The sequence below is a fragment of the Puma concolor genome, chromosome C1 (genome assembly GCF_028749965.1).
Source record: "Puma concolor isolate L17-30 chromosome C1, mPumCon1.1.hap2, whole genome shotgun sequence".
Taxonomy (NCBI): domain Eukaryota; kingdom Metazoa; phylum Chordata; class Mammalia; order Carnivora; family Felidae; genus Puma; species Puma concolor.
The window spans coordinates 41,677,084-41,704,808 of record NC_141674.1 but is presented as its reverse complement, the minus strand read 5'-3'; the positions used below and the strand labels follow the sequence as shown (position 1 = coordinate 41,704,808).

At 36.5% G+C, this 27,725-nt stretch overlaps 1 protein-coding gene and 1 pseudogene across 11 annotated transcripts in view; one reads left to right on the top strand and one right to left on the bottom strand.

Moving 5' to 3' along the window:
• Window positions 1–27,725, bottom strand: part of OSBPL9 (oxysterol binding protein like 9) — a 194,143-nt gene that overhangs the window by 14,830 nt on the left and 151,588 nt on the right. For 6 of the 11 annotated variants that reach the window (XM_086716949.1, XM_086716951.1, XM_086716955.1 and 3 more), the window contains 6 exons: window positions 19,590–19,628; window positions 15,764–15,854; window positions 12,160–12,264; window positions 6,476–6,635; window positions 501–613; window positions 260–378 (listed from right to left, as the gene is read on the bottom strand). In XM_086716949.1, coding sequence (XP_086573075.1) covers window positions 260–378; window positions 501–613; window positions 6,476–6,635; window positions 12,160–12,264; window positions 15,764–15,854; window positions 19,590–19,628 — 627 coding nt within the window. Of the gene's footprint in view, window positions 1–259; window positions 379–500; window positions 614–6,475; window positions 6,636–12,159; window positions 12,265–15,763; window positions 15,855–19,589; window positions 19,629–26,199; window positions 26,219–27,725 lie in introns of those variants that run through there. The other 5 variants (XM_086716950.1, XM_086716953.1, XM_086716959.1 and 2 more) reach the window with 4 other exon arrangements.
• Window positions 13,565–15,290, top strand: LOC112872158 (T-complex protein 1 subunit zeta pseudogene; annotated as a pseudogene).

Below are 27,725 nucleotides of genomic sequence, written 5' to 3'. Positions count from 1 at the left end.
ACTATTCCTTGTTTGCCCCCAGTAAAAACCAAATCTTAATTCATACAATTCACATACACTATCTCTATGAATTCTAGCTTTACATATTTTATCCATTTATAAAACTTCTCAGTTTACTCATCTATGTAGATATTAAACCACAAAAGTATAAACAGAAGTTATGTCATTATGCTACATTTGCAGGCACACTCGCTGTACAATCACGAGAATCCACGCATACACATTAAGACTTCTAGCAAACGCCAAATTTGATTCTTACCTTAGTAAGATCCATTCCAAGCCTAACCTGTGATAAGAGATGCATGATAACGCTCTTGTGCTCTTCCACGGACCCTGCCTCCCCTTCATCATCTCTATCATCATGTGAATCAAAGAGGTCTAAAACAAAACAGATCTGCTTAGACCAATGTTAAACTGGGCCAATCTGTGATGCTACCAGTGTTACAAATCTTTCTTTCAAACAGTTTTAAGAAAAAGTTAAATCCTCCAAGGCTACTTACCAGCATCACTTGTTCCATTGGACATGGAAGAATTAAGTGACTCTGTGGTATCAGGGCGCTTGAGACTATTTCCTGAGCTGCTGTGTGTCAAGACTGAGGCAGATCCAGAGGAACTAAAAAAACAGTAATCACATCCATAAGCTTTTAAGAAAGCAATTTAGAATCATAGTAAGACATTAACCTATAAAGCTACCTAAAACCAATAGAGGCAGATAGGTGACAGAAATAAGCTAGACTTACAGTTAGCTGGTCATACACACACACTTTCCAACTCTTTCTCTGTCACCCTCATGACTGTAAAGTGTGATGACTAGGTTTCTTATCTTGTACTTTTTGCATAGTGTGTGGTCAACCAAGCCATGCTGAAAAGTCATCAAAAATTAGTAAGATTTTTGCCTCTGCATCTAAGTTTAAAACTAGAGTTCACTTTCTTATCGTGTTACTTTGCATAAAGTTACCTATAATTCTCTGCAACAATTTTCAGAACCTCAAAACTTGCAAGTGTATTACTTAGTCTCAGAAAGATGCTTTGTCTATATTTTTGAGATCCTTTGATAAAAGCCCACGCTAGTACATAACACTCTTCCCAGTCCCTTAAAAACTGTATTTGAAATTAAAAAATAAAAAAGCATATTATTTTTTACAAGTAAACTGATGGTAACTGGAATTATGAGCTGGTTAACAGGGTCTAAGGAAAGCTTCCTCTATTATACTGTCATACCTGTGATTACAACTTACCCAGGATTAGTTGTATATTAATAAAATAATCAGGGCCTACAGTTTACTTATTAAATATAAAAAGAAAACCAAAATTTTTACACTGCAGATACTATTTATAAAATAGTACACACATAATCAGTCTTGTTACACATTTATGGGTGCAAAACATATTATATATTCTAATTTAAACATAGTTTGCCCTAATTACTTACCTTCAATTTTTTTTTTATTTAATAATAAGCTTTCTAGTTTTCAGAAGCAGTTCTTCACAGCAAAACTGAGCAGAAAGTACAGAATTCCCATGTGCCCCTTTGCCCACACATGCACAACCTCCCTCCCATACTACCAACATCCCACACCAGAGTGATACACTTGGAACAACTTATAAACCTACACTGGCACATCATTCTCTGACTCAAAATCCACCGTTTACATTAGGGTTCACTCCTGGTGATGTACTTTCTATGAATTTTGACAAATGGATGATGATAAGTATTCATCACTGTAGTGCTGTATAGTTTCACTACCCTAAAAATCCTATGTACTCTGCCTATATTAGAACATTAGAATATTAGAACAATCTAATATTAGAGTATTAGAACAATGTATATTCTAATTTAGACATAGTTTGTCCTGGTTACTTACCTCCTTTTGATCTACTTTTCAAAAATCCTTAGGTAACTAAATATTGCTTCTTTGATAATTTAGTAGTATACATCACAAGGTACTGTAACTAATGTCTACCTCACCAGTTTTGAGAGCCAATGGAAAATATGAGTAAAAGACCTAGGTAAGAGAAATCAAATTATCATTAAATAAAGGAGCTGCATGAAAATTATCTTCAAAATGTTTTGTGGCTCTTTGATACATCATTAAAATAGAGTCAATCTTTTAACCAATTGATCAAAAAACCCCCAAATTCTTTAAAACACGTTACTTTATTTTAGGTGCAATTCCAAAGGTCAGATTTATGCTGGGCTTTTCTTTCTTACTCAGGTTAGAAACCATGTCTGGGCCAAATGAAATGCTCAATAAAGCTCAAAATTTTTAAATGGTATAAATTCTCATTTATCCATTTCATAATTTACTTCAATCAGGACAAAGAATTTAAAGAATACAGTTAAAAAATAACAGCAATATTGACAAAAATCATATGCATACAGGAAACGTTTATCTGCAACAGGCTAACTTGTATAAATATCTAATGATAATATCATAAACTAAAGCAAATAATGTAAAGTACTGAATTGCATTATAGTAACAGAATCCAAAGTCTTCCTGAGTACCTAGGCACCTGCCAAATGCTGTGTTTATCTCCATAACAATCGAACCTCCATAACAATCCTACAAAGTAGACAGGATTATTCTCATCATGCATGGATGCTCAGCCCAGAGGTTCAGTGACTGACCTGAGGTCACACAGCTGGTAAGCAGTGGAGCTGTTTCAAATGCACATCTGGCTCCTAGCACAAGTTCTTTCCAACATGCACTTTAATCTAGTTTATAACTGTGTACAACCATACTGCTCGATAACGGAGTTTACACAGTAACTATCATTACTACAGTTCTTCAGAAAGTGAACAGTGAGAAGACTTTAGCTTTTAAGTTCTCTTCCTTCAGTGAGAGACAGAAAAACTGTTTAGACCTGAGTTAGAAAACAAATAGTAGTAGCTGATGACCAGCAAGTGTCACACACTCAATGCCTACACCAAGGTCAGGCAGAGAACATAAATACATGGACAGGGCTAGGTTACAAGGCAATATAAACCTGGGGCCAACATACTCAATTTGCAGGGATTTAAAGCCCCATTTAAAAAACAACACACCCCACCCCTCCAAAAAAAAAAAAAAAAAAAAAAGTAAACAAACACTTTGCTGGCCAAATAAAACATCTGTAGGCCTACCAGTTTGGGAATCCACATTAGGGCATATAAGGAGAGCATAAAATTGAGGGAGATAAGGAACCCAATGGGCTAGCAGGACACAGAATTTAACTCTGGATCCTTTCAAATGGGAGGTTCATAAACTGTATTTGTCATGCAATGGGTACCAGGAGAGCACAGAACCTTATAAGAAGAAAAAAGAAAAGCCTATGACCCTACAGGTGATTTTCTAAATATGCCCATTACAGGTACAACAGTTAAGTATTTTAAAATTTCCTACCTCATAAAAATTTCAGGAGAACCCCTTGAAACTGATAGCCGGAGACTATCTGTATTGTTAAAAGGAAGTTAACCACATACTACAAACTAACTGAATACAGTTATATGCTTCTAGAGGATAGAGGAGTCCATTTTGATATTCAACTGTACTTTGTTTAAAGTAATACCAAATTTTTGATGTAAGATTGTCCTTAATTCTGTTTAAAGGAAACTTACTTAAAAACATCACAAATCAGTTTACTTTGGAATTTTCCTCCACTATCATAAAAAAACAATTTTAAAATTAAAGTGAAATCCCTACTGGCAAACTGCTTATAATGGTTTCTCAATAGTTTATTTCTCCACATACAACACTAAAAAAAGATACTAAACCAAGCCTTTCTGCTAACCTGGCCTTGAGCTGTGGGTTCAAACCTCTTTTCCTTTAGTCTCATGTCTTAACTGTATGTGTTTACTTATATCACAGAGACTTCACTTTTCCCACATTAAAAAGCTGAATCTGATCCACTAAGACATAAAACTTCCTGAACCAATAATCATTTTCCTTAAAAGTTTTGAGATTTTGAGCAGTTATGATGAAATTATATACGAATACTGTATTTTTCAGTTCATGTGTACACTTGAGAAAAGCAGAGTCCTGGGGTGCCTGGGTGGCTCAGCCGGTGAAGTGTCTGATTTTGGCTCAGGTTATGATCTCCTGGTTCATGAGTTCAAGCCCTGCGTTGGGTTCTGTGCTGAGAGCACAGAGCCTGGAGCCTGCTTCAGATTCTGTGCTCCCTGAGCCCTTCCCTGGCTCATGTTTTGTCTCTCGCTCTCTCTCTCAAAAATAAGCATAAAAAAAAAAAAAAGAAAAAAAAAAGATTTCAATAAAATAAAACAAAAAAAAGAAAACTAGAGTCCTACACAGTATTTATTAAAAGGAAACAAAGTTTGAGGCTTAAGGACTGGCTGATGGTACTGGGCTTACAGATTCACATATAATTATTTCCAAATTTGTACTTTCTACAAAGCAAATGCCAAGCTCTAACAATAGTACCAAGTCCTGAAAAAGCAGAATCAGAAACAATACCCAACAACAACTAAGCCAACTATATCTACAATAAACATAAGTAACATTAAAGCAAATAAGTATTAATTTTTTTCTATATATTTGAGTGCTTATTACATGCCAGATACTTTATTAAGCACTTGACTGACACTATTCTCATTTAAATGTTCACAATGACACCTTGAAGTTGAAACTATTATTAACCTCATTTTACAAATGAGGTAACTGAGGATTACACAGGTAAATAACTTGACCAAGACTACACACCTTAAAAGCAAAACAGATTTAGAACCTATTTCTTTCTGAGATTCCAGAATCCAAAGTCTTAACAATAGCAACCTATATGCCAATAGGGCATATTTTGCTTATCAGCTATCAGATAAATGACTTTACACCTAAAAAGCCTTGTCTGTGCAATGGAACATACCTAACTAGCCTTTTCAATAGTATAAAAAAGGACAAATATTTTCTAATGAGGGAAACTCTATCATTAATATCTATTAAAATCTGCCTGCTTAGGGGCGCCTGGGTGGCGCAGTCGGTTAAGCGCCGACTTCAGCCAGGTCACGATCTCGCGGTCCGTGAGTTCGAGCCCCGCGTCAGGCTCTGGGTTGATGGCTCAGAGCCTGGAGCCTGTTTCCGATTCTGTGTCTCCCTCTCTCTCTCTGCCCCTCCCCCGTTCATGCTCTGTCTCTCTCTGTCCCAAAAATAAATAAACGTTGAAAAAAAAAAAAATTAAAAAAAAAAAATCTGCCTGCTTAATGTCTCTGGAATACACATGTTTCCCTCATTTCCATGCTAGTACCTTAGCCAAAGCTATCAACATTTCTCAACTTACTACCTGGTTTAGGCTGATCTTCCTACCTGTAATGCAGCCCCACTTCATTCAATTCTATAAACAATCTAGGCAAATCTATTTTTCTAAAATGCAGACCTGACCAGTAACGGCTATTTTTTGTGAGAAAATGTTCAAAATTTATAAAAGGCTAAAGGAGTCTTTTTTTTGCCTTTTATTTATTTATTTTTTTCTGAAAGAGTGCTCAAGTGGGGAAGAGGTGCAGAGGGGGAAGGAGAATCTTAAGCAGGCTCCACGCTAACTGCAGATCCCGATGTGGGCTCAACCCCACCACTGTGGGATCATGACCTGAATCAAAAATCAAGAGTTGGATGCTCAACCATCAATCAATGGGGTCACCCAGGCACCCAAGGCTAAAGGAGTCTTAAATGACCTGGCCCTTGTCAACCACTTCTGTATCCTTTTTTAAGACAACTTATGCTCCAGTCACACTCAACAATTTATAGTTTCCACCAAGAAACTCAACTCCCCTCCCTTTGTGTAGCTATTGGCCTGCCTTAATAGGGTTCTACCTCCATGAAAATATTTCTATTTCCCCTTCATCACCACCACATCCCTTCTTCCTACTCACTCCCATTCTTACCTAGAATCACGCCCCCTGCCACCTCTGTGAATCCTTCCCTTACTTCTAAGGACTTCAAAAGGCTCCCATGGCCTTTGATTATTCTTACCATAGCATGTATCCCACTGGATTATAACTATCTGTTTGATCTCCCAACAAACTCTAAGTTCCCTGAAGGCAGGAACTAGGTCTTTTTAACCTCTAGATCATTCCCTCCACTGGTATAGTGCCTGGCTTATAGGTATTTAATATCTCCACTCTAATACAAAACAAGTAACGGTAACCTCTTATTTGTATAATACTTGCTAGCTTTCTCACTCTCCTTTAACTCTCTCCTAATGTTCTATAGAACATAGGTGCTATAGAAATAATGCCTAGAGTTTAATGAACAATACTGGCATATTACTTGAACTGATGTTTTTTTTTTTCCATTTGAATTAAATCAAAAGTAAAATCAACATTCTCACAGAAATGGCTTTGCTCAATAACCAAAAATAAGCTTATAAGGGAATATGTCAACACCAGTCTAATAACTTGTAAGGGAGTCCATCATTAACAGCAGTCTCAAAATCAAATTAATTTTTAAAAATCAAAAGAGTCACTTAAACACATAGTTCATTTACTTACTCTATTAAGCGCTTTGGGGATGAGCCACTTTGATGAAATTCATCAGCATCATAGAATTCATCTTCGCTGCTAGAATAAGAGAACTCGGGGACAGTATTTGGAGACAAGTTGACATGGCTTGGAGAAGTCAAACTGCTACTAGGTGGTGAGTGCCCACTGCCTAGGAAATTAAAACATTTTAAATTGGGAGACAATGCTGGTAACAGAGGGGGGAAAAATTAGGGAGATGGAGTCAAAGCAGACTTTCCTAAAATCAAGAAAAAGTTAAGTTGGTAGAAGTCCCTACATTATTTTTAAAGAAAATCACTATTTAAATTAGACAAAGGCAAATCATATTATAGAAGGGGACACAGCCTTTTAAACGAAAAATTGCTATGTTCCCACTCCATAATTATTTATAATTAGGGAGCTCTTTTGATTATAATCTCAGTGTGTGAGTTCTGGGGTCAGAAGTCCCACAAAAGATACAAGCCAGGGCTCCTACTTTATACTGCAGATCCAGGTATTTAAAAAGTGCAGCAGTGAGACAATGAGAACGCATATGGAAAGAATATTAAAGACCACATGAATGTTAAAATGCTATCCAGAATATCATATTCACATCAGTCACTGTTTTGGCAGTCACATGAAAACACAGAAGTGCCGCACAAAGCCCCAGCACTCACCATCCAAACTCCTTACTTCTTTCCTACCTAAGTCACAAATCAGGTGCCTGGGACTTGGGGGCAGAGAAAAACAGAGGTCTACTGTGAGAAGAATGTGGAAAAGGAAAGGACCAGGAGGAACATTTTTCTATTCCTAAACAGTCTAAGGAAATGGAAGTTAACAGAGATCCACAGAAAGAAGACTACTACTATTTAATCTCTGTGATCACTGGATTGTCTAAGTAACAAAGTAAAACAATAAAAGTATCAAATAATGGAGGACTACTGAGATATTAATTTAACAAGTGTTTACAGAGCATCTAAAGGCTTTGACGCAATGTATGCTAAACTGCTACAGATTAAAAAGCAAATTCATCTGCTACATTTAGTTGCCATGTTCACAAAGATATTTTTTTTTAATTTTTTTTTAACGTTTATTTATTTTTGAGACAGAGAGAGACAGAGCATGAACAGGGGGGAGGGTCAGAGAGAGAGGGAGACACAATCCGAAGCAGGCTCCAGGCTCCAAGCTGTTAGCACAGAGCCCGACGCGGGGCTCGAACTCATGGACCGCGAGATCATGACCTGAGCCGAAGTCGGACGCTTAACCGACTGAGCCACCCAGGCACCCCAAGATATTTTTAAGAACATAACAAAGAGTTTGGAACCCCAAAAAGGTAATCTTATTGTAGATTCCAAAAATAGTTCATCTTAGCAAATAACTTTAAGTTCTTCCTCTCTGCCCCCTGCAATAGCAGCAATAAGATGGGAAAGAGACTTTCTTTTACTAAAATAGGAAAAACAATCAACCCACCCAGGAATCAAAAATGATTAAGTAACATGCAAACACTCCAGATGATCACACAATTGAAAACGTGTCCAAAGAAGAAAATGAATTTGGGAAATGCAAACAAAAGAACGGAGTTTTCCTTATGAGAACAAACAATTTTATTTCTTTTCTCAGTTGTTATTACCTTATTTCTTTTTTGTATTGGGGAAAGACTTAGGTGGAGAAGATGAAGAAATTAGGTTGAAAAATCAAACAGGATATAAATCATATGTTAATTTAATTTCCAAAATTTCTTTAAATCTACCTACTCTAAAATGCTATATTTTAAAAATGTCATCTGAAACAATGTATCCTAAATTATTATTTATTAAGTAATTATGCTAAAGTGAATGTACATAGGAAGAGTGCTCACTTTTTTAAAGTTTGTAACGAATTTTACATATCTTCAAATAGACCTATTTTGGCTGTTTCAAAACTCTGACATAATCCTTTTTTTAGTAAAAGGCAAAAGATTTATATGATCTAAAGAGAAACCAGAGTATCCTTTCTTATAAAAACATAAGAAAACACAGGTACTGTTTTTAAAACGAACAAAAAAGGAAGATAAAAGTAATGAAATACAGAAAAAAGTTGGGCAAACATTTCAACCTCATTACTCAAACTGCTTATCAGCATTTTCCCAAGAGCTTCAAATAAGAGGAGTTAGTTTTGCTTTTCTTTCTTTCAAAATTCAGGAGAGAGCTGCCCATGCTAGTAAATATTAAAGAACAAAGTAATAGCATCAGCATCTTTACTAATTCAAATTTCAAAATGGACTAAAGTCACAAGGTAATTTTTCATTATTACCAAGAAAAAGTTCTGCCCAGGAAAGAAATCTGTGGAGCAACAAACAGGGGCTTATCTTCTACTTCCTCAAGTTATAATAGGGACAAAAGCACTTAGTTCTCCTTTGAGTTTGGTTCAACAAGCACCTCAATATACAACTAATCAGTTTCAAAATAAGAACTAAATTTAATACTAACACTGACAGCAACTCTGTAAATTACAGAAAGAATAATGACCATAAGTCTAAAGAAAGAGAATGCAAATTAAAATGAAGTACCCTTTTTTGCCTGTGAGATGACAAATATGTGAAAGAATGATAAATCTTCCTTAAAAAAAAAAATGTATGGGGGCGCCTGGGTGGCGCAGTCGGTTAAGCGTCCGACTTCAGCCAGGTCACGATCTCGCGGTCCGGGAGTTCGAGCCCTGCATCAGGCTCTGGGCTGATGGCTCAGAGCCTGGAGCCTGTTTCCGATTCTGTGTCTCCCTCTCTCTCTGCCCCTCCCCCGTTCATGCTCTGTCTCTCTCTGTCCCAAAAATAAATAAACGTTGAAAAAAAAAAAAATGAAAAAAAAAAAAATGTATGTACCAAAAGTGGCTGCACAAGGATATTCACTGAAGTACTACTGCTTATAGATAGGAAAATACTGGAAACAACCTAAATGTCCATCAGTGGAAAAACAATATGTGGTCAGGCAGCCATAAAAAGAACATTGTATGTATCTAACTGTATGAACATGGAAGGCTGTTTAAGCGTTCTCTGTTAAATGAAAAGACAAAGTCACAGAAATGCATGATCTCAATTCAGGTTAAAACAAAAACAGCAATAAGAATATACAAAATATTTTCACAAAACTAAAGCAAATAATACTAAACTCTGTATGGAACCACAGAAGACCCTGAATAGCCAAAGCAAGTCCTGAGAAAGAAGAACAAAGTAGAGGTATTACAATACCAGATTTCAAAATGTACTACAAAGCTGCAGTAATCAAAACAGTATGTTACTAGCACAAAATAGACAGACAGATGAGTGGAACAGAACAGAGATCCCAGAAATAAGTCCATTATATGGTCAATTAATCCATGACAAAGACAAAGGAAGAGAGGCAAGAATATACAATGAGGAAAAGACAGTCTTTTCAATAAATGGTGCTGGGAAAACTGGACAGCTGCATGTAAAAGAATGAAACGGTACCATGTTCTAACACTGTACATAAAAACAGACTAAAAAATGGATTAAAAACCTAAATGTGAGACTTGAAATCATAAAAATCCTAGAAGAAAACACTGGCAAGTAATTTCTCTGATATTGGCTGTAGCACATTTTTCTAGATGTCTCCTGAGGCAAGGGAGACAAAAGCAAAAATAAACTATTGGGACTACATCAAAATAAAAAGTTGTTGTTGTTGTTGTTGTTGTTGTTGTTTAAGTAGGCTTCATGCCCAGCATGGAGTCCAATGTGGGGCTTGAACTCACAACCCTGAGAGATCAATATCTGAGCTGAAATCAAGAGTCTGACACTAAGCCACTCAGGCACCCCTAAAAAATAGAAAGTTTTGCATAGCAAAGGAAACTTTTGACAAAACAAAAAGACAACCTGCTGAATGGGAGAAGATATTTGCAAATGACCTATCCGATAAGGGGTTAATATCCAAAATATATAAAGAACTTACACAACTCAACACCAAACCCCAAATAATTGGATTTAAAAAGGGGAGGAGGACCTGAATAAACATTTTTCCAAAGAAGACATACAGATAGCCAACAGGCAAAAAAGATGCTCAACATCACAAATAACTGAAATGCAAATCAAAGGCCACAATATCACCTTATACCAGACAGAATGGCTAAAGTCAAAATGACAAGAAATAACAAGTGTTGAAAATGGTAACACTAATTCAAAAAGATACATGCACTCTCATGCCCACTGCAGCATTATTTTCAATAGCCAAGATATGAAAGCAACCTAAGTGTCCATTATTAGGTGAATAAAGAAAGAAAATGTGATACACACACACACACACACACACACACACACACACACACAGAGTAATATTACACAGACATAAAAGGGATGACACTGCCATTTGGGACAACATGGATGAACCTAGAAGGTATTATGCTAAGTGAAACAAGTCTAAGGAAGACAAATATCACATGACTCCATTCATAAATGGCCACAATCTTAAAGAAAGAAACAAAGAAAGAACACAAATGAATAAACAAACAAAAAGCAGGATCAGACCTATAAATACAGAGAACAAACTGATGGTTGCCAGACAGGAAGCGAGTGGGTAAGCAAAATGGGTGGAGAGGGAAATACAGACTTCCACTTATGGAATTAATAAGCCACAGGAATAAAAGGCACAGCATTAGAAATACAGTCAATGCTATTGTAATAGTGATATAACAGGACAGGTGGTAGCTACACTTGGGGAAACATAGCATAATGTTTAAGCCTGTCAAATCACTAAATTGCACACCTGAAACTAATGTAACATTGTCAACTATACTCAAAAATTGTAAAACAATAGTTTAACTAAAAAATAACTAACTAACTAAATAAATAAACAAAGGCATATACAGGTATATGTGTACATATATGCATGCATTACGTATAAATACACGCAAATGACAGAGGGAAGAATAAAGAGGACTTTTAGCTTTTGTTCTCTATATTTTTGTACTGATTTCTTTACAATAATAAAGTATACAAATCTGACTTGAGCAAATTTTTTAAAAAGCCAATACAGATCTTCAGAATAAATCTTAAAAAAAAAAAAAGTTTATTTATCTTGAGAGAGACAGAGAGAGAGAGTGTGTGCGAGCAGGGGAAGGTCAGAGAGAAAGGGAGAGAGAATCCCAAGCAGGCACCACACTGTCAGCACAGAGCCCAATGCGGGGCTTGAACTCACTGTGAGATCATGACCTGAGTGGAAATCAAGAGTCAGAAGCTTAACCAACTGAGCCACCCAGGTGCTCCAAAATAAATCTTTTCTTAAGGTTAACAAACAAAATCCTGGAATATTTTATGTAAAATACAATTATTACTAAAGCTTCTAGCTCTATCACAAAGTTAACTACTTCATGTACAGAACTGTAACGGTAAAATTAGGATAGCTCCAATACAAATACACATTTCTTCATTCTCTTTCCCATCAGCAATCAAACACATCTTAAATGTTAGTGGGGCTTTATGAGAATTAAAGAAATTATACAGGGGCACCTGGGTGGTTTAGTCAGTTGAGTCTCTGACTTCGGCTCAGGTCATGATCTTTTGGTTCGTAAGTTTGAGCCGCACATCGGGCTTACTGATGTCAGTGCAGAGCCTGTTTTGGATCATCTGTCCCCCTCTCTCTGACCCTCCCCCACTTGCACACTCCAAAAAATAAACATTAAAAAAAAAAGAAAGTTACACAAATCTGTACCTGTACTATTTGGTGTTGGAGTCTGATGATGTCCCAAGGTAGCTAATACAGGTCCAACTGGTAGGGAAGATGGACGCTGCTCTGACTTACACAACTGAGCAGGTTCTAGAAGATTTAAACATATAAAATAAGTTAGAGAAAAAGCCAAACACAACTCTGTTAGCTGCAATTGTGTGCAATTCAAAATCATACAAGATCAGGAATTTATGAAACTGTCTTCTATTAAGTCAAATTCTATGCTACTCCTTCATGACCTTCAATCCCCTTTAAACTCAATGAGGATAGGCTACTCAGTACTAAGACATTAGGCAAGATATCAAGAGACTAGTCAAGGTAGTCCAATACCTCAGTAAAAATGCTCTGTTAAAACTCGCAAATGCTTCTAATGATAAGGTCTTTCTAAGCATCAAACCACATAAAATCATTTAAAAATGGGGCACAGTACTTCCTCTTTAGCCCCACAAGATACTTAAACTCATTCTCTTAAGGAGTCAAATTCACAGGGGTGCCTGGGTGGCTCAGTTAAGCGTTTGGCTCTTGATTTTGGTTCAGGTCATGATCTCACAGTTTGTGAGTTCGAGCCCTGCATCAGGCTCTGTGCTAATAAGCATGGAGCCTGCTTGGGTTCTCTCCCCTCTCCTCTTTCTGCCCCTCCCTGCTCACGTGCCCACTCTCTCAAAAATAAAAAAAAAATAAACATTAACAAAAATTCACAAAAGGATTTCACATACTTGGAAGTATTTTTAAAGGGATTTTTTTTTCATTATAATTTCTGACTTAACTGAATCATTGAAAACACAAAAGTGTTGGATGCCACAAAAGGTAAGAGGAGGAATTGGTATACATTGGGTGTTGCCCCTAAGCTTTCTTTTGCCAGTTCAAAAAAAAATTACTATTTTTTACTCTATACTTAAAAATTCATGTCTATATATAGGCATCACAAATTTCACTCTTCCCTTCTATTACCATAGAATCCACCATGAAGAAGAAACCATTTGTATTCTTCATAGCTATAAAGAATACCCCCAAATAGAAAGTTCCTGGATTACCTTCAAGTATATATCAAGGTATAGTAAGCTTTCTTTGGTAGCATGAATCCTGAGTCATAGGATTCTGTCCCACCAGCTAACCCAAGTCTTAGTAATCATGTTTTTCTTCTTTCTTTGAAAGCCCTTTCACTGTATTAAAAAAGCCCAATATTGGGGTGCCTGGGTGGCTCAGTCAGTTAAGTGTCCAACTCTGGGTTTGAGCCCTGTGTCGAGTTCTGGGCTGACAGTTCACAGCCTGAAGCCTGTTTCAGATTCTGCATCTCCTTCTCTCTCTCTGCCCCTCCCCTGCCTGTGCCCTCCCTCTCTCTCAAAAATAAAATAAAAGAAGCATTTTTAAAAGCCCAATACTGAGAAGACCTGGGTAGCGCCTCCAGGCCACACTGAACCGGCTTTAGGCACTCCGCACGCTGGGTCTCCTCCTCTTCCTGTGGTGGTTAGCTATGGCGGCCGTTAAGACCCTGAACCCCAAGGCCGAAGTAGCCAGAGCCCAGGCGGCGCTGGCGGTCAACATCAGTGCGGCCCGGGGACTGCAGGATGTGCTGAGGACCAACTTGGGGCCTAAAGGCACCATGAAGATGCTTGTTTCTGGTGCTGAAGACATCAAGCTTACTAAAGATGGCAATGTGCTGCTTCATGAAATGCAAATTCAACACCCAACAGCCTCCTTAATAGCCAAAGTAGCAACAGCCCAGGATGACATAACTGGTGATGGTACCACTTCCAATGCCCTAATCATTGGAGAACTACTGAAACAGGCAGATCTCTGCATTTCTGAAGGTCTTCATCCCAGAATAATAACAGAAGGATTTGAAGCTGCAAAGGAAAAGGCACTTCAGTTTTTGGAACAAGTCAAAGTAAGCAAAGAAATGGACGGAGAAACACTTATAGATGTGGCCAGAACATCTCTAAGTACTAAAGTGCATGCTGAACTTGCTGATGTCTTAACAGAGGCTGTGGTGGATTCCATTTTGGCCATTAAAAAACAAGATGAACCTACTGACCTCTTCATGGTTCAGATTATGGAGATAAAACATAAATCTGAAACTGACAGAAGCTTAATCAGAGGTCTTGTTTTAGACCATGGGGTGCAGCATCCTGATATGGAAAAAGAAAAAAAAAAGAGTAGAAGATTCATACATCCTCACGTGCAATGTGTCATCAGAATATGAAAAAACAGAAGTGAATTCAGGCTTTTTTTTTTACAAGAGTGCAGAAGAGAGAGAGAAGCTTGTAAAAGCTGAAAGAAAATTCATTGAAGATAGAGTTACAAAAATAATAGAACTGAAAAAGAAAGTCTGTGGTGATTCAGATAAAGGATTCGTGGTTATTAATCAAAAGGGAATTGATCCCTTTTCCTTAGATGCTCTTGCAAAAGAAGGCATAGTAGCTCTGCGGAGGGCTAAAAGGAGAAATATGGAAAGGCTGACTCTTGCTTGTGGTGGAGTAGCTCTAAATTCTTTTGATGACCTAAATCCTGATTGTTTGGGACATGCAGGACTTGTCTATGAATATACATTGTGAGAAGAGAAATTCACCTTTATTGAGAAATGTTAACAACCCTCGCTCTGTCACATTATTGGTCAAAGGACCAAATAAGCACACACTCACTCAAATCAAACATGCAATAAGAGATGGCTTGAGGGCTGTTAAAAATGCTATTGATGATGGCTGTGTAGTTCCAGGTGCTGGTGCAGTGGAAGTGGCAATGGCAGAAGCCTTGATTAAATATAAGCCCAGTGTAAAGGGCAGGGCCCAGCTTGGAGTGCAAGCATTTGCTGATGTATTGCTCATTATTCCCAAGGTTCTTGCTCAGAATTCTGGTTTTGACCTTCAAGAAACACTAAAGTTCAAGCAGAACATTCAGAATCAGGTCAACTTGTAGGTGTGGACTTGAACACAGGTGAGCCAGTGGTAGCTGCTGAAGTAGGCATATGGGATAACTATTGTGTAAAGAAACAGCTTCTTCACTCCTGCACTGTGATTGCCACCAACATTCTCCTGGTTGATGAGATCATGGGAGCTGGAATGTCTTCTCGTGTGTGTGTCCCTTGTGTCATTTGTATCATGAAGACTACAGAGTGATCCTAAGAATGTAGCTATGGAATTTTCGTCCAAGCTTCAAATGATTTTCAAAAGCATTTTCCTTTCCCATACGAAAAAGAGAACACTGACACTCAAATTTTGAAGTTCTGAAATTATTATTACAGTATTTATTTAAATTTCACTGCAGTGTACACTATTAAGCAGGCTGTTTTCACCCAATGAACAGGATGCTTTGCTTTAGCTTCCATGATCTAAAGGTACCATGTTAGACAAGTATGTTACCTACCTTGTTATTAAATGTTCCTTGAAAAGCAAAAAAAAAAAAAAAAAAAAAAAAAAAGCCCAATACCAAAATATATCTTTTTCCATTTCATTTTCTGTTATACCATTTCTTTGATTCCTTTTACTTATCAAAAAACCAAAAATGAGCCCTTCAAGATTACCATGACAGTCGTACAAATTAAGTTTTTTCTAATCAATGAATCTGTGAAATGTCTTTCCAAATATCATACCTGGAGGTAAGACAGTCTGAGTAGGCATTGTGTTGATCACAGGTTCCAAGGGACTAGGTTGATATATTGCATCCACAGGATTAATAGTACTCTGAGATAAAGAAACACAGTACAGTTATTTTTAATTAAATGCTTTCCCAGTGCTGACCCTCCCAAATGTATGAAATGCCCACATTTCTGACAGCAAAGTCCTGAGGGTAGCTATATAGATACACTGATCAAAATGCAAGGAAGAAATGAAACACTTTTACAATACAGAAGAATTTCCTAAAAAAACAAAAATGTAGTAAGGAAGGAAAATGACAGTCTCTGTCATATAGATAGGTAAAGCTAAAATGGAAAAACTTGCATAGAGTTGTAAAAAGGTGTGGGAAAATTTCAGGAAGCTACAGCAATAACTTCTCAATTCATTTCAGTGCTTCTCACTTAATCCTCAGTTCACCACAAATACTGCTTCTCTATCAAAGATAGAGAAACTCTCTCTTGCTTTGGTATTAATAAACACTAAACTATATTAATAAACACTATATAAATAAAAGCTATAACTATGTATAATTATATATATAAATATATATAACGATGTAACTATATAACTATATATATAGTTATATATAACTATATAACTATATATATAGTTATATACATATAACTATATATATAACTATATACATAACTATATATATAACTATATACATAACTATATATATAACTATATACATAACTATATATATAACTATATACATAACTATATATATAACTATATATATAGTCATATACACACACACACATATATATATAAACTACGACTTGCAAATTTATTTGTACCACTAGGATTTTATCTTTCCATCTCATACTATTGCCACCTTCTAATACTGTGTACACACAGTATAAGCATCTAATTTTACAGTCATTAAAAGCAAAGATGTATATTCTAATTGGGGGATGCAGGGAAAAAGCCTTCCTTTTTGAAGATTAGAAGAAAAAAAATAAACGTAGTTATAATTTTAGAGGGAAAAAAAAGTCTAGGTGTTTCTAATTTCAAGCCAAGAAATTATTCTGCCAGCAGGATGGTATTTTAAAAACCAGACTCCATAGTTTACTGATGCTTTTTTATTTGGAGGAGGTGGGTGGTATTAAAATAAGGTCTTTGTCAGAGTTAAATTTGATCTCTCATTTAGAATACCACATCAGATAAAACCCAAGAAATACAATTTTCAGTTCTTTAGCTTTCCTTGATCCAGAAAACTAAATTTTAAATGTATATTAGGGCTTATAACAGAAAATATCAAAATAGAATCAGAAGAGAAATACTTTACTGATGAATGAGCTCCAATAGTATTCATAAAAATTTAGAAGCCCCTAGCAATAACTGAGATAATGGGACAGTTTTTAATCGCATTCTCATTTAATGTCTAAGTTCAAAAAATTTTTTTCTTAAACTACCTCTCTGCATAAATTTTAAAAGCATTAAGTCAGATCTCTTAAATCAACTGATTTGAACATAAGAATTCTGAAGCTTGTCACTACAATAGCTTACCTAACATAAATATTCTAACGGAAAAATAAAGGACACTTAGAGAAGAGACCCTGAAAACAGTCATTAATAATAAAACCCCACTAAAATGAAGTACAGAAGGTTTTGAAGCACTGGGAAAAGCAGAGAAACAGACTAACAATTTTAATTCCTTAGAATCTTTCCTCTACCAAGAATTTGGCAAGTCTCTTATCTGCTGTGGTCCACACCTTCCCAGTCTGTAAAATGAAGAAATGGCTGGATTATACGTTCTATAGGGGCTTTCTGCTTATTACTTTGTGATTCTATTTTCAGATACTGGACCAGGACATAATAACAAGTGTTTCACCAAGTCCTGGAGCTGTTCTTAGAATAAATTCCATTTTTACCCAGTGGTTTTCTCCAAAGAACTCCAAGTGGTTTAAAGTCAAAATCTTGCCATTAATACTATGATCCATGGGAAGGAGAATATGTCACCTCCTTATTATCCTCATCTTTTATACAAGAAAAATTACTGAAGCAACTAAGAAATAACTTTGGGAAAAAGGACCAGCAGAATTCTATCTTTTGAATGTAATCTGTTTTCCAGGTGAAATGTTCTAAAGATTAGGCTAGTCAACCAAAGAAGATACTTTTAGACTTTTTTTGCATGGATATTAAAGGTACCACATATCTTTTGTTGCTTGTTGTTACAGAAAATTATAGAAACTCTAATTCTATAGAAATTATAGAAATTCTAAAGCAGAGCTTTAGAAGTGCAAACAAACAATAATCCTCAGCTCTAATCTGTTATAACATTTATAGAATTTATGCAATGTTATAAATTATATATAAATGTATATATATGTATAGTGAACATTTATTGATTCTGTGCTCATTCAGTACCTTACAACGTTTTGAGGTAGATCTAGCCACTTTTCTTTATACATGAGAAAACTAAGGTTCAAAGGTTGAGTAACATGCCTACTAAGGTCACAGTTAGTGAGTAGGAAGGCCAGGTTCTAGCTGTATGGGTCCAAGATCTAAACCATGAACATTTCCTTTATCTTTTAAAAATAAAAACTCTTAGGAAAAAATGTTATAGTCCTTGATCAAATGATTCAGATATGTTTGTTTTCTACAGGTTTAGATTTTCTTTAAGTATAAATTTTCTAGATGTTTTTAATTGTAAATGACCAAACATTTTGGGTATGCTTTATAAAACTCAGCCAACTTTTTTTAACATAATAAAAAAATAACTAATAATAACAACATAAATAGTCATTTTCTATGAGGCTTACAATCTTAAGTGATATCTCAGGAAGAGATACTACATTACATTGTATTTATATGACATATTCGTATTAAATCACCATGCCTCGAACTCTGAACTCACACTGTGAAGAGAGATAAAAATTCCAATGCCTTTAATTCATATTTTAAAAATGCTTCTCTTATCTCTGCCTTAAGAAACATGCAAACAACACAGATTTTTTAACTTTTTTCATTTTAAAACAAATATAAAGTTAACACGCTTATCCTTTCAAGTATAATCATGAGATGGTTTTGAAGATTTTGAAGAGTTTCCAGATCTCAGACAAGCTGGCATTTGTAAAGTCTCAAAACAAAAAAAAAGAGGCTGCCTCCTGCTTTAGAAGCACAGTCTAAACAGAAGTCACTCATTTATCATAAAAATAGGGTGGCTCCAACTATAAATCTTCAAACTCGAACTTTTATTTCCAGATGGGAAATACCAACAATAAAATTTTCTTTTCTTCTTAAAGTAGAAGTTGAATCTAAGCGAAGAGTAAAAAGCCAAGGGGGAGGAAAGAATAAGAAAATGGCTACAAGTGAAAGAATTCATGGTGCAATTTGTTCTAATAAAGATGCAATATATACTGCAATAGCAAAATCTAAAAATAAAATGGAAACCAATAATCATATTGAAATAGATTAAGATACGTTTCAATATTGTATCCTTCCCCTTCTGCTTTCATTTGAGAAAAAAGTTTGATAGTAGCATTGTGAGTTATGCCTTAGTCATAAAAGCTGCATTTTCACACCATGATTAACCCTTCATGTTAACACATGCAAAGTGATTCGATCTGAATCAATACTTAGAAAAATTTTAACATTTCCCCTCCAAATGATTGCTGAAAGATGGCCAACTTTAGAAGCTTAAAGAAAATTGCAAGAGTCAACAACAAAAAGCAGTGAGTAGGTAAAAGAGGAATCTGTGTTGAAAAATGAGTAGAAGTTCAGGCTTCTCCTGACATGACTGGTTATAATGCTCTGCAGAAGTAAAGGGAAACAAAAAGATTAGATTAAACTTACTATAATTCCATCTGCGTGCTTCTCCGCATTACACTGGTCCTTAAGGAGAAATGTTAAAAATATTAACTTCATTCTTTTAAGTAACTCCTTCTGTACTTTCTTCCCTATTAAGAAAGCTTATTTTACTATAGGTAAGTAACAACGTTAGACTATCTCTTGGCTTCTACTAAAATTGTAATTCTATTTGTACACTGCTAACCAAACACAATTCTATTACTGGCTATAAAACAAACACCACCAACAATTATTTTTTCTCTACAGGTATTTAATTAAGTTCATTATAGAAATAACTTATGGAACTGTGTACTCATATTGGTACCAACTATTAAAAGCAGATACACTAATTTAGGATGGAAGACCCTGAATATTTCTGGGTTTAATTTTATAGTATGTTATGATAACTACCCACAACCCTTAAACTCTCACTGCAATTTAAAGAGATGACAATCATATACCCTTAAAAACTTGGGACAAACACAATTTCCTATATCTGGCTGTGGGCCCAGAATTACACTTTTCTTAATAGATGGTCTGATGTTTGTTTCAGTAAATATAATCACTGTATCCATGGAATCACATAGGAGCGAATGCCTGGCAAATATTTCCCACTTATTATTTCACTTATTCCACCAACAACTCTATAAGGTAGGTGCCATTATTATTCCCATTGGACATATGAGAAAATTGAGACAGAAGGTGGGCAGCCAGGATTCCACAGTCCAGTTTCGGAACTCATGTTCTTAATTAACTAATACGCTATTTTGCCTTGCTTCTCCAAGCACATACTTTAGGAAGGTGGTGGAAAGTTACCAACACATATTCATTTCTGTAATTATAATCCACCTATTTGCATTATATAGATAATATGTTTAATTTTAAATAAAACTGTTTAATGTTTCAACTCCATAGTATGAGGATATTTAAGTTTGAATAGAAACCAGTATCTGGTCTTGGTTTTAAATGTAATGTCCACGTTCTATCTCACGTACCTATACCTTTTTCTTTACTGAGTTTACTCAGAAATCTTCATATTGAAGTGTCAACCAAGAGCACTTTGAAGATTTGGGAATAAGTTAACACTAACATAGCAGGCCTGTCTGCCTGCAAAGCTGGCCTCTGACCATTCTATCTGATAAGGGTGGCTCACTGTACCTAAACTGTATAAGCAAACAATTTGTTTGTGCTGACAACCTGTTTTCCTTCTCTAAGTCTGGAATCTTGATAAGTGCTATGTAGAAAGTGCTTACTTGACAAAGCTCCAAGGTGTTGAGTCTTTAATGAGCTTCCCTGGTAGACATTTTACACATGTTGTCACAATTTGTTACTGGAAGAATTAAGCACATTCTATGCAAATCTACTGGGAGAAGACAGACAGAAGCTTGTGCCTGGTTTTCTCTGGATTTTGCCCCATGTGCCTTTTCCCTTCGCTGATTTTGCTTTGGATCCTTTGCTCTAATAAACTGTACCTATGAATATCCATCATGTCCTGTGAGTCCTCCAAGCAAATCATCAAACCTAGAGGTGCTTGTGAGAACTTCTAGCACAGTGTGTATCTTTCACATATCCTTGAGAATATCTGGCATTTTGTTATCTATGTAATTCATATTGGGGTTTTCCCCATTTGAAAAATTAACTATATATTTAGAATATCCAAAGTTTCAGTAATTCTTAATGAAGACAGTTGAAAATAAATTATTGGGAATTCTAGAGAAAGAAATTAGAAAGTTTCTTGCTCAGATGACATTTTGATTTAATTATGGCTTTCCCCTATTAATTTCTAAATATTGGTTTTTCCAAAGGATTTCTTAGAAAGGAATATTACACACATGTGATAGATTAAATTTTCCAGAAATGGCCCCAACAAGAGGTAGTGTTCACGTCCCTTACACTAAAACCTAGTTGGGCCTTTGTGACAGTCTCTATCAGTAATTACAGCAGAAATGACTGTATGTGATTTCTAACGTTAGTTCATAGATATGTCACAAACTTTCTTTCTCCTTGTTTTCTAGGAGAAAACAACCAACCCAACCAACCACCATACTGTGAGAAAACCCAAGCAGCTGTAAAGAGGGCTCTAAGGAGAAGAATCTAGGCCCCCAGCCCAACTTTGCAGTGTGTGAGTGAGCCATCTTAAAAGTAGATCCTCTAGCCGCCCCCAAATTATCACAGGTGACACTGCATGAAATATGAACAAGTCATGAGGTCTACCCAAACTGCAAATTTGTGAGCAAAATTTAAATCACTACTGCTATTTTAAGACACTCCAGTTTAGACTGCTCTGTTATGCAGTGATTGATTACTGAAATACTATGTTATATATACACACGTATGTTATCTAAAAAAACCACTTTTAATTCTGGTGTAATTTAAAATAAATTTCAATATCTGACAAACTCCCCCCCGCCCATTAATAATGAATGATACCTACAGGGAATTTTAATTTTTTTTAAAGGGTGTATTTTTAAGAAAGAGAGGCGGGGGAGTGGGTGGGAGGGAGGGGCAGAGAGAGAGGGAGACACAGAATCTGAAGCAGGCTCCAGGCTCTGAGCTGTCAGCACAGAGCCGGATGCGGGACTTAAACACACAAACCATGAGATCATGACCTGAGCCGAAGTCAGACGCTTAACCAACTAACTGAGCCAGCCACCAGGCACCTCACCTACAGGGTATTTTAAATCAGGGTTTATTATTCTTGTTATTGTTGTGGTTTGTCTTTTAAGGCAGAGTCAAAGCTAGATGAACCCACAGACTATTAAATGCTTTCCTATTAATCCATTCCCATCATGTACTTTAGGAATTTTGTTCTACTACTTAAAATTAAAGCTATATTGATCCCCCCCTTCCCCATTTTTCTTTTTAAAAACTATTCTGTTTTTAAGTATACCACAAATGGCTTTTAATTAGGATCAGTTAAAGCTAAACCTCAAGTATTACTGAACTGGAGATTTAATTGAATTCAATATGAACTATGCTAATGAAACAAAGAAAGGGTCTAATGCTACTTCCCACTTAAATTATACCATACGTTTATCTGGTTCTAAGTCCCTCATTCCTTAATGCAAAGGCTATTCTCTTCTCTGAACATACCAGCATGACTGAGATCTGGAAATATGATAATGAACAAAAACAACAGCACAACATAACCTGGATTTCTGATTTCTGACAACTGTAGACTCCAGTATTTTTAAAACCATACCTACCAATAAAATACATGAAATATATCCCCATCTCTCTAATAAGGCAGTATAGTCTAGTAAAAGCTCTCATAATTATGGACCAATACACTTATTATATGAAACAAAAAATAAACATCTTTTGATGACAGAAAATTTCTAATTCAAGTTTGATGAGATTCAACAAATGAGGCTGGGACAATTGGATATCCACATGCAGAAAAATGAATTTAGACCCCTACCTCACACCACAAAGATGAACTCAAAGTGGATCACAAAACTATAAAACTCTAAGAACAAAACACAGGAATAAACCTTTGTGATCTAGGATTAGGCAATGACTTTCTCAGGTAAGCCACCAAAGGCACAACCAATAGAAGACTGATAAATTGGACTTCATCACAAATAAAAATATGCATGCTTCTCAGGATGCTATCAAGAAAGAGAAAAGACAACCCACAAACTTGAAGAAAAATTTGCAAATCATAGATAAGGATTTGTATTTAGAACATATAAATCACTCCCAAACTCAATGAGATTTAAAACAAAACAACTAAAAAATGGGCAAAGAATTTGAATAGACATTTTCCCAAAGATCTATGAAATGGCTAACAAGCACATGAAAAGATCATGAACACCACTATTTCTTAGGGAAATGCAAATGAAAACCCTGAGATGCCACTAAGAATGGCTAGACAATCACAGGAGTGATCTCATCATATTCAGAGGTTCCATGAATCCATTATTATTTTTTAAAGTATAGTGACACACAATGTTACGTTAGTTTCAGGTGTACAACACAGTAATTCTATGTAATTCTATGATTCTGTACGTTACGCTATGCTTATCATAAGTGCAGCTACCATCTGTCAACATACTATTACAGTATCATTGAGTATATTCCCTGTGCTGTACCTTTTATCCCTATAACTTACTCATTCCATAACTGAAAGCCTGTACCTCCCACTCTTCTTCACTCATTCTGCACCACCCCCACACCCCCTTCTCTGGCAACCACCAGCTGTTCTCTGCATTTATGGGTCTGTTTCTGTTTGTTCATTTGTTTTGTTTTTTCAGATTCCATATTTAAGTGAAATCATATGGTATTTACATTTACAGTTAACCATAAGACAGAAGCATTACGCAGGTGGGCCTGATCTGATCTCATGAGCCATTAAAACCAGAGAGCTTTCCCTGGCTGGTTGCAGAAGAGAGATAAGGTCAGAAATGTGAACCATGAGAGGATATGATATACCACTGCTGGCTCTGAAGACAGAGGGAGACTGTGCAAGGATGAGACAGAGGCCTTTAGTTGCTGACAATGAGTTCTAGCCAACAATTAGCAAGGAAATGGGGACCTCAGTCCTACAACAAGGACCTGAATAAGCCTAGAAGTGGATTCTTTCCCAGACCGTCTAAATAGTTCAACCTGTCCAGACCTTGATTTGGGCCTTAAGCATACAATCCAGCCCAGTCACCTTAGAGTCATCTACAGAACTGTGAGCTAATAAATGACTTTTTTTAAGCCACTTAAAAAAAAAAAAAAAAAAAAAAAAAGGACAATCACAAATATTGGTTGAGGATGTGGAGAAAATGGAATTCTAACATACTGATTGTGAGTGGGACTGTAAAATAGTGTAGCTGCTTTGAAAAGTAGTTCAGCAGTTTCTAAAAAAGTTATTACCATATAATCCTACTAATGCCACTTCTAGGTATACAGTTAAAATAAATGAAACATATCTCCACACAAAATGTAGACATTTACTGCAGCATTATTCACAGTAGCCAAAAAAAAGGGAAACAACCCAAATATTCATTAATTGCTGAATAGACAAAATGTGGTATATCTATTCAATGGAATGTTATTCAGAAATGAAAAGGAATTAAGTCCTGATACATGTGACAATATGAGCCTTGAAAACATTATGCTAAATAAGCCAGTCACAAAAGACCACATACTGTATAATCCTAATTATATGAAATGTCCAGAATAGGCAAATCTAGAAACAGTAGATTAGTGGTTTCCAGGGATTGGAGGAGGAACAGGGGTGAGGGTAGCAAAGAAAAGAGGAACAGGGAGGGGGTGACTGCTTAATAGATACAGTGTTTCTTTTTGGAGTGATAAAAACGTACTATAATTTGAATATGGCGATGACTGCACAAGTTTGTAAATATACCAAAAACCAATGAAGTGTACACTTTTAAAAATTTTTTGAATGTTTATTCATTTTCTGAGAAAGAGACAAAGTGTGAGTGGGAGAGGGGCAGAGACAGAGGAAGACAGAATCTGAAGCAGGCTCCAGGCTCCATGCTGTCAGCACAGAGCCCTACGTGGAGCTCAAACCTGTGAACTGTGAGATCATGACCCGGGCCGAAGTCAGACGCTTAACCAACTGAGCCACCCAGGTACCCTGAAGTGTATACTTTAAATGAGTAAACTTTATGGTATATAAATTAGTATCAATAAATCTGTTTTTAAAAAGTCTGATGAGAAATTAACAAATACTTATGAAAAACAAAAAGTCTATGAAGAAAAATATTCTGGGGAGAGAACTGGAGATCCCAAGACAACTTAAATATACAATCTACTTTGAAAGGATAATCTATACCTGTACTGTCCAGTTTGGGAACTACTAGTCACACGAGGCTACTGGGCACTTGGAATGTGGCTAGTTCAAAGTGTAATATACACCCAAGATATTGAAGACTTAGCACCAAAAAAAAGACAGAATATGAAGTATGTTGAAATGATAGTATTTTGGATATATTGGGTTAAATAAAATACGTTATTAAAATTAATTTCACTTGTTATATGAATTATGGCATATGGTCTTATCACCTAATCTTGATAAGGAATTGGTCAAGTCCTCCAATGTAGAGGCCTCCCAGGTTATTTCTGCTTTACTCCACCTTCCCCGCCCCCCCTCCCGGCCACTTCCTCTGCAATTTCCCATGAGTGAAACACCAGCTGCCTCTATCTATGGTACAAAGGAAGAATGAAGTTTTCTGAACACTGCCCACCTGAAAATCCCACTAACCCAAGTGGTACCCAAATTTTGCTGCATATTAGAACTACCTGGGAGTTTAAAATCCCAAAAGCCCAGGTAACACCCCACAGCAGCTACAACACAATGTCTGGAAATGGGAGCCAGACACGAGAACTGTTAAACATTCTCGAGTGATTCCAACAGGTAGCAAAGTTTGGGAGTCAATACATTAATCATTTAGGGAGGAGGAAAACTTGTGGGAGAATTAAAATGAAAGAATCAAAACTGGAAGGAGTTTAAAATCCTACCTACAGCATTCTGCCTCTAACAAGCTAATACTAAATAAATTCCAAACAACAAAGGCATCAAATTAGCTATCCTCTTATATCCCTTTGGGGTCTCAGGTGGCACTCTCTAAAAGTAGCTGATTTCAAGATTTTATTAACCCACCAATGAAGAACAGTCCTCCAAAGGGACTGCAACAATTCATATTCCCATCAGTATTAGACAGAAGTCCTCCCAGCACAACAGAGAGGTGGCTAAAAAAAAAAAAAATAAATAAAATAAAATAAATCATACATAGAGTGGATACACTAAACTATGCAACCATAAAAAATTATGTATTAGATGGGACACCTGGGTGGCTCAGTCGGTTGGGCGTCTGACTTCAGCTCAGGTCATGATCTCACAGTCCGTGAGTTGGAGCCCCCCATCAGGCTCTGTGCTGACAGCTCAGAGCCTGGAGCCTGCTTCGGATTCTGTGTTTCCCCTCCCTCGGTCTCAAAAACATTAAAAAAATTTTTTTTTAATTATGTATTAGAAACATTAATTCAAAATTCACAATTATTGGGCCCCTATTATGTGGCAGGCAACTGTTCTGGGCACTGAGTATACAGTGGTGTTTTGCAGTAAATATTTGTGTGCCCTGCCTTCTACCATATTCAGATGAAGCCCTAACCTCCAGTATGACTATTTGGAGATGGGGGCATTTGTTGAAGTAAATTATAGTTAAATAAGGTCCTAAAAGTGGGGTCTGGACCTAATTAAGTGTTTTTATGAGATACCAGAGAGCTCTCCTCACCATCTCTCTCCCTATATCCCTCTGTCCTTTCAACCTTCTCCTTCTCCTTCCCTCCCTCCCTCCTTTTTCTCTCTCTACTCCTTGTGCACACCATCAAGGAAAGACCACGTGAGGACATAGTGAGAAGGTGGTGGTCTACAAGCTAAAGAGTCATTACCAGAAACCAAATTGGCAGGAACCCTGATCTTGAACTTCTATAGCCTCCAAAACTGTGAGAAAATAAATTTGTTGTTTAAGCCACCCAGTCTGTGATGGTTTGTTATGGCAGCCCAAGTAGACTAATACAAGGGTAAATAAGACAAAGTCCTTAAGGAGAGTACAGTCAGGTGTAAACAGACAGCAAACAATATATCAAGTGAATTTGGCTAGTGATGCAAGGCCATGAAGAAAAAGACCACCAATGGGAAGTTAGACATTATTTAGGTAGAGTGGTCAGGAAGGTCTCTTCAAAGAGATTTCATGTGGGCAGAAATCTGAATAAAGCAAGAGAGTGAGTCCTGGAAATATGGAGGAAGTGCCTTCCAGGCAGAGGGGAAAGTAAATACACATCCCTGAAGCAGAAAGCATCTGGCCTGAGAAAAAGAAAACAAGCCAATGTTGTTGGAATAACGTGGTCAAGTGAGGGCAGATGAGGTGAGAGAGTAGTGACAGTTCAATTGATATAAGTTATTATAAGCAGTTTAGATTCCAAGGGAGATGCAAAACCATTTAGGGGGATTTTTTTTTTTTTTTTTAAATTTTTTTTTTTTCAACGTTTATTTATTTTTGGGACAGAGAGAGACAGAGCATGAACGGGGGAGGGGCAGAGAGAGAGGGAGACACAGAATCGGAAACAGGCTCCAGGCTCTGAGTCAGCCCAGAGCCTGACGCGGGGCTCAAACTCACGGACCGCGAG